This window comes from Callionymus lyra, chromosome 12 (genome assembly GCF_982586985.1).
Source record: "Callionymus lyra chromosome 12, fCalLyr1.hap1.1, whole genome shotgun sequence".
Classification (NCBI taxonomy): domain Eukaryota; kingdom Metazoa; phylum Chordata; class Actinopteri; order Syngnathiformes; family Callionymidae; genus Callionymus; species Callionymus lyra.
In genome coordinates, this window is record NC_141829.1 from 7,168,876 (window position 1) to 7,188,133 (window position 19,258).

General features: G+C 36.0%; 1 protein-coding gene across 2 annotated transcripts in view; it reads right to left on the reverse strand.

Moving 5' to 3' along the window:
• Positions 1–811: 811 nt before the first annotated feature.
• Positions 812–19,258, reverse strand: part of gdap2 (ganglioside induced differentiation associated protein 2) — a 32,329-nt gene continuing 13,882 nt past the window's right edge. For both annotated transcript variants that reach the window (XM_087804042.1, XM_087804041.1), the window contains exons 8-14: positions 16,283–16,433; positions 13,121–13,197; positions 11,551–11,627; positions 10,202–10,341; positions 4,497–4,551; positions 4,188–4,331; positions 812–1,452 (exon numbers count right to left, since the gene is read on the reverse strand). In XM_087804042.1, coding sequence (XP_087660168.1) covers positions 1,411–1,452; positions 4,188–4,331; positions 4,497–4,551; positions 10,202–10,341; positions 11,551–11,627; positions 13,121–13,197; positions 16,283–16,433 — 686 coding nt within the window. In that variant the 3' untranslated portion in view covers positions 812–1,410. The remainder of the gene's footprint in view (positions 1,453–4,187; positions 4,332–4,496; positions 4,552–10,201; positions 10,342–11,550; positions 11,628–13,120; positions 13,198–16,282; positions 16,434–19,258) is intronic.

Consider the following 19,258-nt stretch of genomic DNA (forward strand, 5'->3'; position numbering starts at 1 on the left):
TCCCGTCATTAGCTTCCACTTCCTGACATTACCTTTAACTTCCTGTCATTAGCTTCCAATTCCCGTCATTAGCTTCCACTTCCTGTCATTAGCTTCCACTTCCTGTCATTAACTTCCACTTCCTGACATTACCTTTAACTTCCTGTCATTAGCTTCCAATTCCCGTCATTAGCTTTCACTTCCTTTCATTAGCTTCCACTTGCTGTCATTAGCTTCCACTTCTTGTCATTAGCTTTCACTTCCCGTCATTAGCTTCCACTTCCTGACATTACCTTAAACTTCCTGTCATTAGCTTCCACTTCCTTTCATTAGCTTCCACTTGCTGTCATTAGTTTCCACTTCCTGTCATTAGCTTCCACTTCCCGTCATTAGCTTCCAGTTCCTGACATTAGCTTCCACTTCCTCTTCATTAGTGTCCACTTCCTGTCAATAGCTTCCACTTCCTGTCATTAGATTCCAATTTCTCTTCATTAGCTTCTACTTCCTGTCATTAGCTTCCACTTCCTGTAATTAGCTTCCACTTCCTCTCTATTAGCTTCCACTTACAATCATTAGCTTCGACTTCCTTTTCATTAAATTCCACTTCCTGTCATTAGCCTCCATTTCTGTCATGAGATTCCACTTCCATTTTGGTTTGTTTTAGCCAAAATGTGTTTTTTTTTTAAGAGCAAATCTAAGTTTTTAAATAAATCTAAAGATGATTCACTGATGTTGAGAACTTTTCTGTTGGATTCATATTTTTTATCCAATAATTATTGAAACGTAACGAAGGAAAAATTAATCTCTAAGAAAGTGACTCAAATAAAAACAATTTTTTTTGGTTTAAAACTTTATACATTTCTTTCATTTACAAGATGGCGGCTGCATAAGTGACAGAACATCAGAAATGACTTTAATCATCGTGAAAATTAAAAAATAACGTTAAAAGTGAATCACAGTAAACAGAGGAAACTACGAAAGATCGACATTTGAAGAAAACCTTGTGTTTGTAAAAATATCTGTGAAGCTTCAAACCCTGGAATGTTCTCAGTGAACAAAAACACCCGTCGTGTCAAAAATAAACGGTGATCAAAATAATCTCATCTGCAATTTTGACAAAACAAAACAATTCGATCCAGAAGGTGCAGAAAAAATAAACGTGGTCATGATTCCCAGACATTTAACTTCAGAGTCCGGACGGGACAGAACCAGGATCCCAGCAGAGGTGTCGACCCGTGAAACCGGTTCCAGCGAAGGATCGAAGTCAAAGAGTTCAAAGTCCGTCACGTGATTTAGAGCTGAGCTATAAGGCAGATGGCTCCGATAACTCCACATGTTGCTCACATTTTTCATTTTCGCCTCAAGTTTGTCCTTTTGGCAAAAAATAGGTTTTGGTGATTTTTCAAGGTTTTGGTCCAAACGTGGTTCTTGTCACAGGCCGAAGGACTGAGAGGCACGATAGGGTCCGTTCACCTGGAGTACCCGGAGAAAAGAGAGGCTCAAAGTGAATCTTATTGTCAATCAATTCCAACCGTTGCAGTGCATTATGGGACTTACAGAGATATGAACTGCATAAAATGGCATTAAAGCCCTAATATGTCAGACTGAAAATAGTGTTTCTGGCGCCCCCCAGTGTTTGGACCGTGGAACTTGGACGTCTTTGTATTGAAACCTGGATAAGTAGAATCGTTGGCAACATTTGAACGTCGTTTAAGTTCACAAAAATGGCCGCCACACCGAAAGAAATACAACAGATTTGTGGAGTGCGACCGAAGGTTGTTTAGGTTTTCATTTTAATACATATTTACAAAGGAAAATATACAGATTTATAGACTTTTTCTAATATTTGTTTCAGGAATGTTGATGAAGCACAAGTGTGCTTTTAACGTACTTTGTGTTCTGTCAGTTTTATTTGGGGGCAAAATTTTGAATCAGAAAAATAAACCGCCAAAACATTTTCTATATTTTAGAGGAAAAACTGAAAGGTAGCATCAGAGTCTGCGTCTCTATTTGGTCCGTTTACTACAGTATTGTTACACATCGCTTTAGTGAAGAACTACAAAAATATTTGAAGCCGTTTCCTTCAAAATTCCCAGAATCATTAGCAAAAGTGTAGCAACTTCATTTACATTTTGATCTTTTTAAATGTATTTTCTTTTTTAACAAATCCGAACCAAACCATATTTTACCTTTGATGTGTATTAGTGTTTTACACATTTGTTAAGAGTATATAATATTGATCGTGTAGTCATAATATTTTGGTATTTTTGTACTTCATTTTTTTATGCATTAATAGTTCAACTCAAAATCTAAGTGTTTATGCTTTTTGAATATCTTTTTGTGCCTCAAAATAACTTATATACTGTATCTATACAGTATGTATATATATACATACAGTATGTAAATATGTACTGTATATACATACAGTATTTACATATACATACATATGTATATACATACAGTATTTACACACATATATATATATATATATATATTTATATACATATACACATTTGTTTAAATATATAATACTGATCGTGTGGTCATAATATTTGGTATTTTTGTACTTTCTTTTTTTATGTATTTTTTTAATGTATTAATATTATGTATCAAATGTATCAAAATCTAAATGTTTATCTAAATGTGTCTTTTATTTAATACTTCTTGTGCCTCAAAAGAACTTATATACTGTATCGACACAGTATGTACATATATATATACACATATGTATATACACATGTATATACAGTATGTATGTACATACTGTATATACATGTGTATATACATGTGTATATACAGTATGTACATATATATACACATATGTATATACACATGTATATACAGTATGTATGTACATACTGTATATATATATATATATATATATATATATATATATACTTGTTTCAAAGTGAAACCTGCAGGATTGTGAAGACACTGGTAACAAGTACATGTTGTGAGCAAAAGAGCGACAAAGTGCTTCTACACACTTCATCAGGTTCATCCAAACATTCTGAGCTGCGTCACCATGACAACCTCCTGGAGTGAGGAGTGAGCATCAGCATCAGAGCTGGATGTTCATGAGACACGAGCAGCTCGAGCGTCTCTTCAACGTTCTTGGAAAGAATCTCTGGTTCGTCATCATCGAGCGAAAACTGATCATCGGAGTGAGAGACCAAGAGTCGTCTACGCTTGTGGTGAACAGACGACAAACTCTTTCTCTTTTCCTTCACCTTCATAAGAAGATTTAGCAATGAACCCATGAAAAAAGTAAATTTGTGGCAGATTCAAATGATGCGATTAATTGCGATTAATTAACTACCACTAAAATGTGTGCTTTCTTTTTTCTATTGCATCTTCATTTTAATCTCCAGCTTTATTGTTTCAGTTGCAAGTTGACATTTGGTTAAAATCTTGTGTGTGTGACTTTACTCAGCTATTTTTGGCCGCGATTAAAATGATGCGATTAATTAACTACAACTAAAGTTTGTGCGTTATTATTTTTAATAGCATCCTTATCTAATCTAAAACTCTATCGTTTCTGTTACAAGTTGACCTTCGTTTTTTTGTGTGTTTTTTCTTTTCTCAGCCATGTTTAGGTGCGATTAAAATGGAGCGATTAATTTTTACATCATTTGTTTCTTTTGTGAACAATGTGCAAGTCTTTAACTGGATAGTAAAATTATTATTGTTTTGAAGTTTTGTGAGTGCTGTGTTTTTGTGTTGATTATTATTATTATGGTTTTTTTCAGAATGCTTTGTGTGTTTTTTATCTTGTTCTTTTTGTTTTTTATTTGTGTGTTAACTTTTCTCAGCTATGTATAGGTGCGATTAATTAGATGAATTAAAAACAACTAAAATTTGCGCTTTATTTTTTGCATTGCATCTTAATTTTAATCTCCAACGGTTTGTGTCGCAAGTTGACTTTTAGTTTAAATTTTTTTTTAGTGGGTTGACTTTTCTCAGCATTGTTTCGGTGCGATTAAAATGATGCGATTAATTCGCTGAATTGATTACAAATAAAATAACTGCTTTATTTTTATAATTGCATCTTATTTTCTTTATCTCAAACCGTTTCTGTTGCAAGTTGACTTTTCTCGGCCATTTTAAGTGCGATTAAAACAATGCGATTAATCGCGATTAATTAATCACAGATCTTTTTGTTTACCCCTCGGCAGCACCGGTTAGAAACGCATGAATAAAAGTCGTACCCGGGAGTCGTACTCCAGCACGAAGGGCGGGATGTCGATCTGCTCCGGTTGGATGCAGGTGAAGAGCTGCTGCAGGTTGTCAAGATATCGAACCTTGTCCTTCATGCCTGCGACGCTGAAGGTGGTGAAGAACCAGGTGGAGACCTGAGACAAACACAATCAGTTGTGTATCTGTTGTCGAGCAGTTTCACTGAAGATTGTGCGTCAGTGGCTGCAGATATTTCAATATTATATATTTCATTTTTTTTTTCATGTATTTTTTTTCTTTTTTATTCTGGATAGACGTTGAAAAAATGTTAATCTTCTTACCTTGGAGCGAAATGTTGGATGAACGTAGTAAAACGCTTTCATGTTGCTTTTGAACCTGAAAGAAAAAACACATTTTTATTAAGATTTTAATGAAAACAGAGGAAAAAGAAAAACAACAACAGTTTTTCTCGGATAAACTTGGAAAATTCTTTTAGGATTTAAAATTAAGCAGAAACTAAATTAGGTATAAAAACTACTTTTTTTCAGCTTTCCAGGAGCTGCTTTAGAAGCCTTTCGCTGACATTTCACTGAAATTCCCATCTAGAAATCTAACGGAGATTGATAACTAGATTTTAGTTTATAAAACATAAAAAAGTAGATGTACTTTTATGTAACATTTGGTTTATTATTAGAATTATTATATTTTTCTACTTTAGAAGCTGTTATTGCCAGGATAAAACAAATAAACACACAAAAATAAAAGACAAACATAAAAATAATGAATAAAAATCAATTAAAAATATGTTCAATTTGATTAAAGTCAAAATTCGAAACTTTATTCTACATGTATGAGACTCAGGAAAACATTTGTCAACTTTCCAGGAGCTGCTTTAGAAGTCTTTTGCTGACATTTCTGCATTCGTTTTCACTCACATCATCATCAGCAATGAACTCATGAAAAAAGTTCATTTTTGGTGCATTCAAATGATGCGATTAATTAACTAAAGATAAAATGAGTGCATTCTTTTTTAAATTGCATCTTCGTTTTATTCTCTAGCTTTATTGTTTCTGTTGCAAGTTGACTTTTGGTTCAAAATCTTTTGTGTGTGAATTTCCTCTGGTATCTTTGGGTGTGATTAAAATGCTGCGATTAATCGCGATCAATTAACTACAAATAAAATTCTTGCTTTTTTTTATTTTTTAAATAAAATAAAAGAAGAGACATAAAAATAATGAATAAAAATCTAAATCTAAAAATTTGATTAAAGTCAAAATTCGAGACTTTACTCTACATGTATGAGAATCAGGGAAAACATTTGTCAACTTTCCAGGAGCTGCTTTAGAAGTCTTTTGCTGACATTTCTGCATATGTTTTCCACTCACATCATCGCATGCATCTAACACAAGTATGAAGGTCTTTAAAGGATAAATATTTGATGACATATACATGAATACAAGTAATAAAATTGAAATGTATCAACGACACTCCTGTTTAAAATAAAACCATTTTTTTCATTTTGGAGTTTATTTTGGAACTTTTTATGTTCAAAGCCAACATTTTTTCTAATTGCAGTATTACTTCAGTTGCTACTTTTTACCGGATTTCCGTTTGAATCTACTAGTTTTGTTTAAAATAAAGTGGCGCAAGATGAGAAAAATAATTGCCTGTGATCTCTTTTTATCAACTTTGCAGGAGCTGCTTTAGAAGTCTTTTGCTGACATTTAACTGAAATTCCTATCTTCAAATCTAACGGAGATTTTAGTTCATAAAATATTAAAACAAATAGATATACTTTTATGCAACAATTGGTTTATTATAAGAAATACTATCTTTATTTCTACTTTAGAATCAGTTTTTTATGTTGTAAACATAACACATGAGTTTTGTTTAAAATAAAGCGGCGCAAGATGAGAAAAAAAAAATCACCTTTGATCTCTAAACGTTAGACAAACTCCTGCATCAACCAAAAAATAAACCGAAAAGGTCTTAAACTCGTGTGGATAAAAGTGACAGAAGCAGAACAACCAGGTTGTGTTTTGGGCTCTTGGCAGCGAAACAATGGGAGCCCACTGGGGCCATAACACTTGAGTAATGGGCTCGTAATGAGATTGAAAGTGAAGCAGGTCGTGGAGCGTCAGGATCACCAGGAGCTTCACCAGGAGCTGCTCGTGCGGCGCTCGACTCTACAGGGAACAAAATAATGAAGCCACAAACTTCATCCTCGCGCCAGAGTTCCTCGTCGTTAAGCTGCGGCAGGTTTACTCCTGCGTTAACAACTTTCTTTTACGTATAATCCATAATCTAAAGTGAAAATTCCCGCATGAATCCTCTTTTCTTTAATGTCTTAAAAGTGTATTTTTAAATGTTTTATTTGTTCTCTGACAAATCTAAATAAAATACAAACACAATTTTTTTGTGCTGACTTTTCTCAGCTGTGTTTAGGAGCGATTAATAGCGATTAACTAAAATTTGTGCTTTTTGTTTTTAATTGCATCTTAATTTTAATCTCCATCTTAACTTTTTCTGTCGCTAGTTGACACTTGGTTAAAATGTATTTTATTTTGTGTGTTGACTTTTCTCAACTATTTTGCGTGATTAAAATAAGTCAATTAATCGCGATTAATAACCACAACTAAAGTTATTGTTTTATTTATTTTTTTAATTGCATCTTAATTTTAATCTGCAACTTTATTGTTTCTGTTGCAAGTTGACTTTTGGTTAAAATCTTCTGTGTTAAGGTTTCTCAGCTATGTTAAGGTTTGATTAAAATGATGCGATTGATGCGATTAATTCGATGATTTAATTACAACTAAAATTTGTGTTATTTTTTATTTTATTGTTTATTCTCCAAAATGTTGTTTTTTTGTGTTGACTTTTCTCAACTATTTTTGGGTGTGATTAAAACGATTTAATTAATCGCGATTTATTTACAAATAACCTTTACTTACTTACTTAATTAACCACAACCGAAATTAATGCTTTTTGTTAATTGCATCTTAATTGTAATCTCCAGCTTCATCGTTTCTGTTGCAAGTGGACTTTTGGTTAAAATGTTTTTTTTTGTGTGTGTTGGCTTTTCTCAACTATTTTTGGGTGTTATTAAAATTATGCGATTAATCCTGATTAATTAACCACAACTAAATGTATTGCTTAATTTTTTTTATTGCATCTTAATTGTAATCTCCAACTTTATTGTTTCCGTTGCAAATTGACTTTTGGTTAAAATCTTGTGTGTTGACTTTTCTCAGCTATGTTTAAAATGACACGATTAATTCAATGATTTAATTTAAACTAAAATTTATTTTTATTGCATCTTATGTTTATTCTCCAACCATTTGTGTTGCTAGTTCAATTTTGGTCAAAATGTTTTTTTGGTGTGTTGACTTTTCTCGGCCATTCTTAGGAGTGATTAAAACGATGCGATTAATCGCGATTAATTAATCGCAGATCTTTTAGTTTCCTCTAATATCTAATATCTGTAACCCATAATCTGAAGTGAAAATTCCTCCATGAATCCTTTTTCCTTGAATGTTTCAAAAGTGTAAATTCAAATGTTTCATTTGCTCGCGTCGCGCTGTTTGTATCAAAGACACGTGACCAGGGTTTGGCTTCAAAGTCCAAAAGGCAAATATGTGTTTTGAAAAGATGAAAAAAATGAATTTAATATTGACTCATTTAATATTGAGTCGTTTAATATTGAGTCATGATAATGAGTGTTTGAGAAGAAACAGGCTTTGAGTCGAGAACAGACGTACATTTTTAATGCTTATTTTATGCTTATTTTTTTTAATATCCCACGGGACTGATGGATATTCAAGAGACATTTTTACATGAAACTATTTGGCTTTAATCTTAATCCACTTAAAACCTCTTTTCTTTTACAAAGTAGTTTGTTGGCGAGCGACGAGTTCTTTTCAAAGGGGGTCACATGACGTACTGGGACTTCTGAGGGTCTTTCAAAGAACTGGACCCACTTGAGTTCATGAATGTTTTTGCATCGATTCGCTTTTATTCTTCAAAGATTAATAAATTTGAGTTAAGAAAAGAAAATATAACAAGTAAATAAAGTCAAGTAATAAACATCAAATAGATGTGAAAGTCAGTAAACATAGTATAAATAACAGAAAATACTCAATACACATAATAATAAGAAAAAACAGTTAGAAAAACAAATAAAGAAAAAAGATAAAAAAGATCATAACTATTTAAAAAAATCATGGAAAGAACTTTGGCCAAACAAAGTTCAGTGTAAAGAAAAATAAAAATGAGAGAGAGAATAAAAATGATAAAAACATCTTTTTTATCTCTCCCTCTATCGTTTCTGTTGCAAGTTGACCTTTGGTTAAAAACGTTATTTTTGTGCGTATGACTTTTCTCAGCTATTTTGGGGTCAATTAAAATGATGCGATTAATCGCGATTAATTAACTACAAATAGAATGTGGTTTATTTTGTTTAATTGCATCTTTATTTGAATCTCCAACTTTATTTTTTCTGCAAGTTGACTTTTTGGTCAAAATCTTGTGTATGTGTGACTTTTCTTAGCTATTTTTGGGTGTGATTAAAACAATGTTATTAATTAACTACAACTAAAATTTGTGCTTTATTTTTTTTTAATTGCATCTTTATTCTAATCTCAAACTTTATTGTTTCCGTTGCAAGTTGACTTTTGGGTTAAAATCTTGTGTGTGTGACCTTTCTCCGCTATTTTTGGGTGCGATTAAAATGATGTGATTAATCGCGATTAATCAAATACAACTAAAATTTGTGCTTCATTTTTTTAAATTGCATCTTTATTTTTATCTCCAACTTTATTGTTTCTGTTGCAAGTTGACCTTCAGTTTAAAATGTTGTTTTTTTGTGTGTTTCTTATTTTTTTCATCATACGTTTCTTTTGAGTACAATGTGTAAGTGTTTTACTGGATCCTATCATTTTTAATAACAAAGTGCAGTTTCAAGAATTATAATTAATACATAAAAAATAAGGTTCAAAGAGAATAAAAATGAATAAAAACAATGAAATATTGTCATTCGAAAATGATCATAAGCTCCGCCCACTGAAAAAACGTTCTTTTTCTGGAGATGAAATCTTGTTGACCATAACCACACCCACTCTGCTGCGATTGGTCTAGAGTGGAGGTTTGTCACCGCGCGTCATCGATCCCGGACGTCTCCACCTCCAAGGGACTCGTTGTATAAACAAAGCGGGGCGTGATTACAGCTGGAGGTGAAGCCATTATTACGTCATAATGGACTCTTGTAACCTCTCGTTCGCCCATATTTTAGACTAACTTTATAAAGTAATAAGTTGAAAACATGGTCATGATGAGGAACTTACTGCGTCTTGGAGAAGAAACTTCAACATTTGAAACATGCGAGTCAGTAGAGTTGGAGTTTAACGGTTTAACTCGATGTTTTACGTCTAATGAAAGATTCTGTACGAATCTGGATAAACTTGTTGAGAAATAAAACGATTAAAATCTGCATTTTTTTTGTCATTTTCAATAATAAACTCTCTGATCTTAAACTAAAGTCTATTTTGTCATCTTAGGATTTTAAAAGTAAACAAATGTTTATTTTTCTATTCGAGCTCAACATCTCGTCGGTTTCGATTTCAACGTAAAAGTGGATCCAGTTCAGGATCTGCTTTCAATACTTTCAACCAAAGTTCTCCAAGTTTAGTTTTGCTGCTGCAAACATGGCGTCCAGATTTAAAGAGGAAACTTAAAAAGGAAAAAAACATTTTTGACAGATTGTTCTTCTTCTTCTTCTTAATGTGACCCTGGGGTGACAATAAGACTTCACAGACACGAAGGTCGCGCCGGGGTCAGATCTTCCGTACGATCCTGGAACGCTCAACAAAGAAACCGCTGATGATGATTTGACGACTCGCACAAGTTTTACATCAAAACTGTTTTTGAAGGGATTATATTTCCCGGATGAAACGTCGATCAAATTAAAAACCCATCGTTGGATTTTAAACGGTCGTCTTTGTATCGTTTCGTCTGCTTTAGCAACGGTTTTACGGAACGAAGCGCCACTCACTTGGCGTCCACGATGTCGTGGAGCGTCTTCAGGAAGTCGGCGTGAAGGTGGTTGTGTTCCCCGGTCAGCGTGTGGAAGTAAACCATCACGTACTCTTTGGACGCGATGTGATCCATCACGTGGATGAAGTACAGCAGAGCCTGTGGACGCAGAAGAAAAACTTTATTAAACCGTCACGATCACACGGACACAAAACCAATTAAACTATTTTATCCACTTTGATGTAGTGATTTAAAGTTTAAAAACATGTTTGCAATCATAATTACTTCATAGTTTGTTTCAATAAAACATCCATTTTACAAAAACAACCCACGATTTATCGGCATTTTGGTCTTTTGGCAGCCTTTTGGAACAAATTAATTCTTTCGCTTTTTTTTGGGTGCTGACATCTAGCGGCCGGAAGTTTAACTGCACCACCAACATGAAGAACCGCTGGAAATGTTTTCATGTTAATTGTAAATAAAAAATATACTATTTGTTTTAAATATATAATTACACTTTATTGAAATATTAACCATAGAAGAACTATGTTTAAAAATATTATAAATGTAAAGGCAAAAAAATATATATGGACATTTCAGTATATAAATATATTAAAAATATATATAAAATGCATTAATTGTGATATTAAAGCAGTTTAATTATTTTCTAAAGCTTTATCAATTAGCTAAAATGTTTATAATATGAGGATGTTGGTCTATGAGAGTAAATTTAAATAAAAATAAATAAATAAAATAAAAATTCTCCATTTATTTCTGCATATTTATGACATTGTCATCAGGAATAACTAAAGCAAGCGGAATATAAATTAAATTAGTGAAACATTTGCAACAGAACGGTCGGACAAGAACAAACTTCTGAGGCGTTTGTTGCAAACAGACAAACATTCATTTGTAAAGTGATTTTTTTCCCACAAAATGAAATTAATGTGTTCCTGGTTCAAGAAGAATCAGTAGAAGATGTAAAAATGTGCCACATTGTTGAAGCATGAACTGATCATGTGACATTTTTATTGAACACAAACTACTAAACAGTAGAAGATCAATCGTGTGGTGAAGTTGATTAGTGAAGACTAACTAGTTCTGATTGGACTGTTTCTGGTTCTATGTCTGTTTATTTTTCTACACAAACTCATGAATGAAAACAACTGAAAACACACAAATGTTCAAACATCTGCAACAAAGTCTGTTAAACACACTAAAGTAATTTGACTGAAGAATTTGTTAAATTCACGCGTGAACTAAACAAAAATCTTCTGAGCTTGTATTTGTTGGTTTCGGTTCCAGATTTGAATCCTGTTCTTCAGAGAAGGTTGTTTGTAAAATAAAAACACGAGGAAGTTACTTCACCTTCTCCAGATCGATCACCGTCACTGGGATGTTTCGTCCGACCACGACCACCACAGTCCTGCCGCACAAGTCAACACCTGTAACACACATGAGAAAGATCAACACAAACGTGAAGGCATCACACAAACACAGAGAGACACACACGTGCAAACACACACCTGCAAAAACACACACATATTTATACACTTTCACACACACATATATACACCTGCACACACTGACACACATATACAAATGCACACATATAAAGCCACACACACATGTACAAAGACACACACACACAAAGACACACCTGCACAAGCACGCAAGTATACACACACATGCATGCATGCATACCCACACACGCAGGTGCACACACACACAAACGCACAGGCGCACACACCCACAAACTCACAGTAACGAACACACAAGTGCACACAGACAACTGCAACTTTCACACATAAAGATACAAACAAACACACACATGTACAAACACAACCAAACGCACACAAACACCTTCATGCATACACCTTCGCGCACACACACACGTACACACACAGGCGCACAGGCACACGACAACACGCACGTACACCACACACACATGCACAAAGACACACACATACAAAGATACACACACATGCACAGGCACACACATGCATGCATACCCACTCAAAGGTGCACACGCGCACACACGCACACTAACCTGCACACACACACACACACAGACAAACACACAACGACAACGACAAACTAAAGTGATCAGAAACACGTGTTTCACTGCTGTGAAGGTGAGACTTTCATAACGAACACGTTTAAATCTTCAGTGAATCATTGACGTTTCATCTGGGATTCAAGCCAACAACTGTATCACTTCAACAAAAGTATCACGGGTAGGATATTGTTCATCGTTCACCAAGTAATTGTGGCCAAAAATCAACAGTCCAAATAAATGTGTTCAAGAATTTGAAAAACTGAATTCAATAAAACTGGTTGCAGCGCCCTCTACTGGAGACACGTGGAAATAATCAGAGCTTTTATTCATCTTTAGTTCGGAAAAATATCTCAAAAGTTTCCGACAGAATTAGAAATCAAGAAGGTTGCCGGTTCACTTCTCTTTCTGTGTGAGTTTACTCCGGGAACTCCGGTTTCCTCCCACAGTCCAAAAACATACAGAGGTTGGGGGGAAATTGTCTGTAGGTATGAGTGTGTGTGTGAATGGTTGTGTGTCTTTGTGTGTGCTGCGACAGACTGGCTTCCTGTCCAGGGTGTCCCCTGCCTCTTGCCCGAGGAAACTGGGATAGACTCCAGCCCCCCTCGCAACCCCCATAAGGGATTAAGGGGTAAAGAAAACGGACGTTTAGAGAAACAGAACAAGAAACTTTGGGATAACCATCTGGATCCAACAATTTTGAAGGATTTGCGACTCACTCAACCCGTCCAGCGTTTAGGACCAATGGTGAGAAAAACCCGAAACCAGACTTTAAAAAACAGCAATTTTAAGGCTTGCTATACAAGATAAATTCCTGTTTCGTTTTGGATTTTGTTCACTTTTATTGTGAAAAGACCAAAAAAGTTTCAACAAAAAACGCACCTGTTTGATATAAAGCTTTAAGTGCAGCGATGTCCGACAGATCTTCGGCTCTGGCTCGACACAACCAGCGACTGTAGCTGAAATAAAAACACATTCGTTAACAAGTATTTCTATAAACTTATCCCTTCAACATCGTACATGTTACCTTTTTCCGCAAATGAAATGTTAGGTCTCACCATAATTATTTTATGGTTTATATTTCAATAACGTGTGGAAAAATAAATTATTAATATATATATTTTTTATTAATAATCAACATGCAAAATTTAATGATGTGTTCATTTTGGTTTTGCAATTAAACCTCTGGCCACTAGACGTCAGCAGTCATTACGTCCTCCACAGCCAAAGGAAGAATGATGACTGAGGACGAGAGGATACAGTGGACTCCAGCAGCTTGTGTTGTGTTTAAAAAACAGCAACTTTAGCTACAAGATCAGAGAATGAATCATAAAAGTGTATTTTCATGTATTTATAAGTGTATTTTTTTCTCTTCTCTCGTGGGTTTTGAATGATTGGACAATGAAAAGTATAATAATAATGTTTAAACTAATTATTCATCAAACCTGACACTTAAAAAATTAAAAAAATATTTTGGTTCCAAGTATGGATGTTAGAAAATATCAATATGACGATATGTGGCAGTATTTTTTGGGTTAAAATCATATTTTATATGATATTTATCTTATGATTTACAGTTCGATACATTTTGTTTAAAATAAAAGTTTTTTTTTATGAACATGCAAATATTCTTGTTTTTTGTTCATTTTTCTGTTGAAATTAAACCTCTGACAGCTAGATGGCAGCAGTCATTACGTCCTCCACAGCTAAAGAATCAAAATAGTCCTGTGAGATACCCAAGATGACTGAGAACGAGAGGATACAGTGACTCCAGTAGCTTTTAAAGCTGATTTTTGGACATGTTTTGGTTTGAAAACAAATTAGAGCAGTTACGACTTTGTCAAGAGTCATGTGGTCTGTAAATTCTGCGACACCAAAGTCTAGTACTTGACAATACTACAAATATATCCTTGATACTACATTATCACAATATATCGTATTGCTGACCCTGTTTCTTGATACGCATCATCTCATATTCTTGAAAATACATACTCCTAGGCTTTCAACTAGGTTTAATTGTTACAATCACAACAGGTCCCAGATCCCACAAGATCCCAGCGATGACTGAGGACGAGAGGATACAGTGACGACTACAGTGAATACTACAAACATATGCTTGTTCCTACAGTATATCGTATTGTTGTCCATGTATCGTAATTATATATATTGTATCGCCACATTCTTGCCGAGGGATCCTGGCAATGACTGAGGACGAGAGGATACAGTGACGACTACAGTGACTACTACAAATATACGCTTGTTCCTACAGTATATCGTATTGTTGTCCATGTATCGTAATTATATATATTGTATCACCTAATTCTTGCCAAGGGATCCTGGCAATGACTGAGGACGAGAGGATACAGTGACGACTACAGTGAATACTACAAACATATGCTTGTTCCTACAGTATATCGTATTGTTGTCCATGTATCGTAATTATATATATTGTATTGCCACATTCTTGCCAAGGGATCCTGGCAATGACTGAGGACGAGAGGATACAGTGACGACTACAGTGAATACTACAAATATATGCTTGTTCCTATAGTATATCGTATTGTTGTCCTTGTATCGTAATTATATATATTGTATTGCCACATTCTTGCCGAGAGATCCTGGCAATGACTGAGGACGAGAGGATACAGTGCTTTAAAAGCTGATCTTTGAACATATTTTGGTCTGAAAACAAATGAAAGCGGTTCCGACTTCGTCAAGAGTCATGTGGTCTGTAAATCCTGCAACACCAAAGTCTAGTACTCGACAATACTACATATATATCCTTGATACTACAGTATCACGAGAGACCGTATCGTTGACCCCGTTTCTTGATACGCATCATCTCATATTCTTGACAATACATACTCCTAGGCTTTAGACTAGGTTTAATTGTCACAATCACAACAGGTCCCAGATCCCACAAGATCCCAGCGATGACTGAGGACGAGAGGATACAGTGACGACTACAGCGAATACTACAAACATATGCTTGTTCCTACAGTATATCGTTTTGTTGTCCTTGTATCGTAATATATATATTGTATCGCCACATTCTTGCCGAGGGATCCTGGCAATGACTGAGGATGAGAGGATACAGTGACGACTACAGTGACTACTACAAATATACGCTTGTTCCTAAGGTATATCGTATTGTTGTCCATGTATCGTAATTATATATATTGTATCACCACATTCTTGCCAAGGGATCCTGGCAATGACTGAGGACGAGAGGATACAGTGACGACTACAGTGAATACTACAAACATATGCTTGTTCCTACAGTATATCGTATTGTTGTCCATGTATCGTAATTATATATATTGTATTGCCACATTCTTGCCAAGGGATCCTGGCAATGACTGAGGACGAGAGGATACAGTGACGACTACAGTGAATACTACAAATATATGCTTGTTCCTACAGTATATCGTATTGTTGTCCTTGTATCGTAATATATATATAAATTGTATCACCACATTCTTGCCAAGGGATCCTGGCAATGACTGAGGACGAGAGGATACAGTGACGACTACAGTGAATACTACAAACATATGCTTGTTCCTACAGTATATCGTATTGTTGTCCTTGTATCGTAATATATATATTGTACCGCCACATTCTTGCCGAGGGATCCTGGCAATGACTGAGGACGAGAGGATACAGTGCTTTTAAAAGCTGATCTTTGAACATATTTTGGTCTGAAAACAAATGAAAGCGGTTACGACTTCGTCAAGAGTCATGTGGTCTGTAAATCCTGCAACACCAAAGTCTAGTACTCGACAATACTACATATATATCCTTGATACTACAGTATCACGACAGATCGTTGACCCCGTTTCTTGATACACATCATCTCATATTCTTGACAATACATACTCCTAGGCTTTAGACTAGGTTTAATTGTCACAATCACAACAGGTCCCAGATCACACAAGATCCCAGCGATGACTGAGGACGAGAGGATACAAAGACGACTACAGTTGAGTTTCTTGGTACATATGGTGTCAACAGATTTGGGTGTTTTCCGACGGCGAGTTCACCTACTTCCTCTGGTGCTGCTTCTGCATGGCCGCCTCGGACATCTGGCCCTGCAGGACCAGTTTGCGTTGTTTGTCCACGTCTCCCTCCATCCGGGCGAAAGCGTGATTGCCCACCTGACCCAGATCCGACTCCAGATTCTCCTCCTCGGAGTCATCTAGAGAGAGAGAGAGAAGCAAACATCGAGTTGGTCCGGCTTCACGGACAGACGTCGACCACATGTTTTTTTCTCCTGCTCCATGTTTTTTCACTCCATGTTCACGCTCGGTTCTCTCGGTCCAAACAAGCGTCTCTCGGTTTGTGTCGTTACGAGGCTTCGCTCGCACATGCTAGCGATGGATCGACACCTCGGAGGTGCTTTGAAGCTTCACGCCAACAGGGATCACCACCGGAGGGCGACGCTAAACCACAAACACCAGAGTCTGAACTCACGAAAACCAGCGACGCTCAGGTGCGACACAAGCAGATGTGAGGCAACGATGGTGATGGTTATAAGATCTCGATAAAGTTCAACTAAAGTGTGTGTGTGTTGTTGTGATGTGTGACTCTATTGTATCATCAGTGTGTGTTTGTACAAAACTCTCTTTTCAATGAAATATTAGATATTTCTTTATCTTAAGCTCCGCCCACTGAAAAAAACACTGTTTTTCTGGAGATTAAATCGTGTTGACCATAACCACACCCACTCTGATGTGATTTGGTCAAACATGGAGGTTTGTCACCGCCTGTCATCAATACTCGGAAGTCTCCGCCTCCTAAAGACTAGTTGTATAAACAAAGCGGGGCGTGATTACAGCTGGAGGAGGAGTGAAGACATTGTTACATCATAGTGGACTCTCGTAACCTCTCGTTCGCCCAGATTTCAGAGCAACTTTATAAAGTAATGAGTTGAAAACATGGTCATGATGAGGAACTTACTGCGTCTTGGAGAGAAAGATACAACATTTACTACATGAGTCAGAAGAGTTGGGTTTAAATGTTATTTTACAGTTTTTTATATTGTAATCTAGGGTAACATTTAGTATTCGCGATTAAAGTGCAAATGTTAACAGTGTTCATTGATTTTTGTTTTGCCGTTAAACTTTCACCTTTCAGCCGTTACGCCCTCCACAGACATAGGGAACATTGAAATACGGTGATGACTGAGGACGAGAGGATACAGTGACTCCAGCAGCTTTTAAAGCTGATGTTTGGACATATTTTGGTTAAAAAACAAATGAAAGCAGTTACGAATTTGTCAAGAGTCATGTGGTCTGTAAATACTACAACACCAGAGTCAAGTACTGGACAATACTACACATATATACTTGTTACTTCAGTATCACAACACCAGAGTCAAGTACTGGACAATACTACACATATATACTTGTTACTACACTATCACAACACCAGAGTCAAGTACTTGACAATACTACACATATATTCTTGTTACTACACTATCACAACACCAGAGTCAAGTACTGGACAATACTACACATACTGTATATACTTGTTACTACACTATCACAACACCAGAGTCAAGTACTTGAAAATACTACACATATATACTTGTTACTACACTATCTCAACACCAGAGTCAAGTACTTGACAATACTACACATATATACTTGTAACTACACTATCACAACACCAGAGTCAGGTACTTGACAATACTACACATATATACTTGTTACTACACTATCTCAACACCAGAGTCAAGTACTGGACAATACTACACATATATACTTGTTACTACACCATCACAACACCAGTGTCAAGTACTTGACAATACTACACATATATACTTGTTACTACACTATCGCAATATATCGTATCACCAAGTGTTGATGATGGTTCATGATACAGTGTCATCATTTTAAACTAGATTGATTCACTAGTTCTAATAAAACCTGGCATCGTTTTCAAACGTATAGTGCCATCTAGTGGCCTATTAAAACGATGACACTGTGTCATGATACCTCATCAGCTGTTTCATGAAGCCTCGTCAACACATTCCTACTGTAGAGCTTAAGCAGCTGCTACGGAACACACACATGGAATCTCAACATTATGTCTTTTAAGGTGGAATCCTGTGGTCGTCTTAAGGCATAGCAGCTTCAAAACAATCTTTTTATTTGGTTAAACCTGTTTTTTAGGAGTTTTTAATGGTGTTTTTGAGCTCGTAACGTAAGAACTTCTGAACCTCAAACACTGGATGTGAGGCAGCTGGATTTAATAGTTGAGTTTTTTCACTCATAATTGCTACTTCAGAGGATTATGTTTCATGATATATTACATTAAATTGGACTCAACCAGACCCTTGTGAGGAAAACAGGCCTTTCATTTTCAAATGTGTTGGGGGGACCAAGGTGGTCTAAAGGACTGGATTCCTTAACTGGATCTGAGCGAGAAGAATCAATTATTTTAAGAGGTTGGACTCCTAGGTCGAAGGTCGCTCCTATTTGACTCCTTTGGTCGGTCTCAGGGAGGGGGATCCCCCCAAAGAGGTCCTTCAGCTCACACCTCTGGCCTTCAACCATCGCCAGGGGGGTCACTATAGGAGTCTTCTATATGGTCTGTGAGGGGAAACCAGGTGGAGGTCGATGACTTGACGACTATATTGAACATGATTTCTACACATTAAAACATCTGTTCTTTGTTAAACGCGATGAGAGCCAGAAAAAAGGAGGACAATATTTCTCTTCCATATTCTTTCCTCCTTCATCAAATCCTCTTCCCTCATCTTTGGCTCGAAAACCTCCTCCAGCCGTCGCCCGTCTGAACGAACCCTAACCGAGCGTGACATGGGGAGAGGGAGCGACTTGTTGCCTGAACCATGTTTTAGCTGACGGTGCGTTTTTTTTAGATGCGATCAATTTTCGGTCCAACGAAAATGAGCGAAGGTTAAGAAACGAAAGGAGAGAAAAAGCATGTGTTTCGCATCAGTCGCTCCGGAGCGAAGACGTGTCAAGTTCTGCTTCTCATTCACGTCCAACTGAAGGC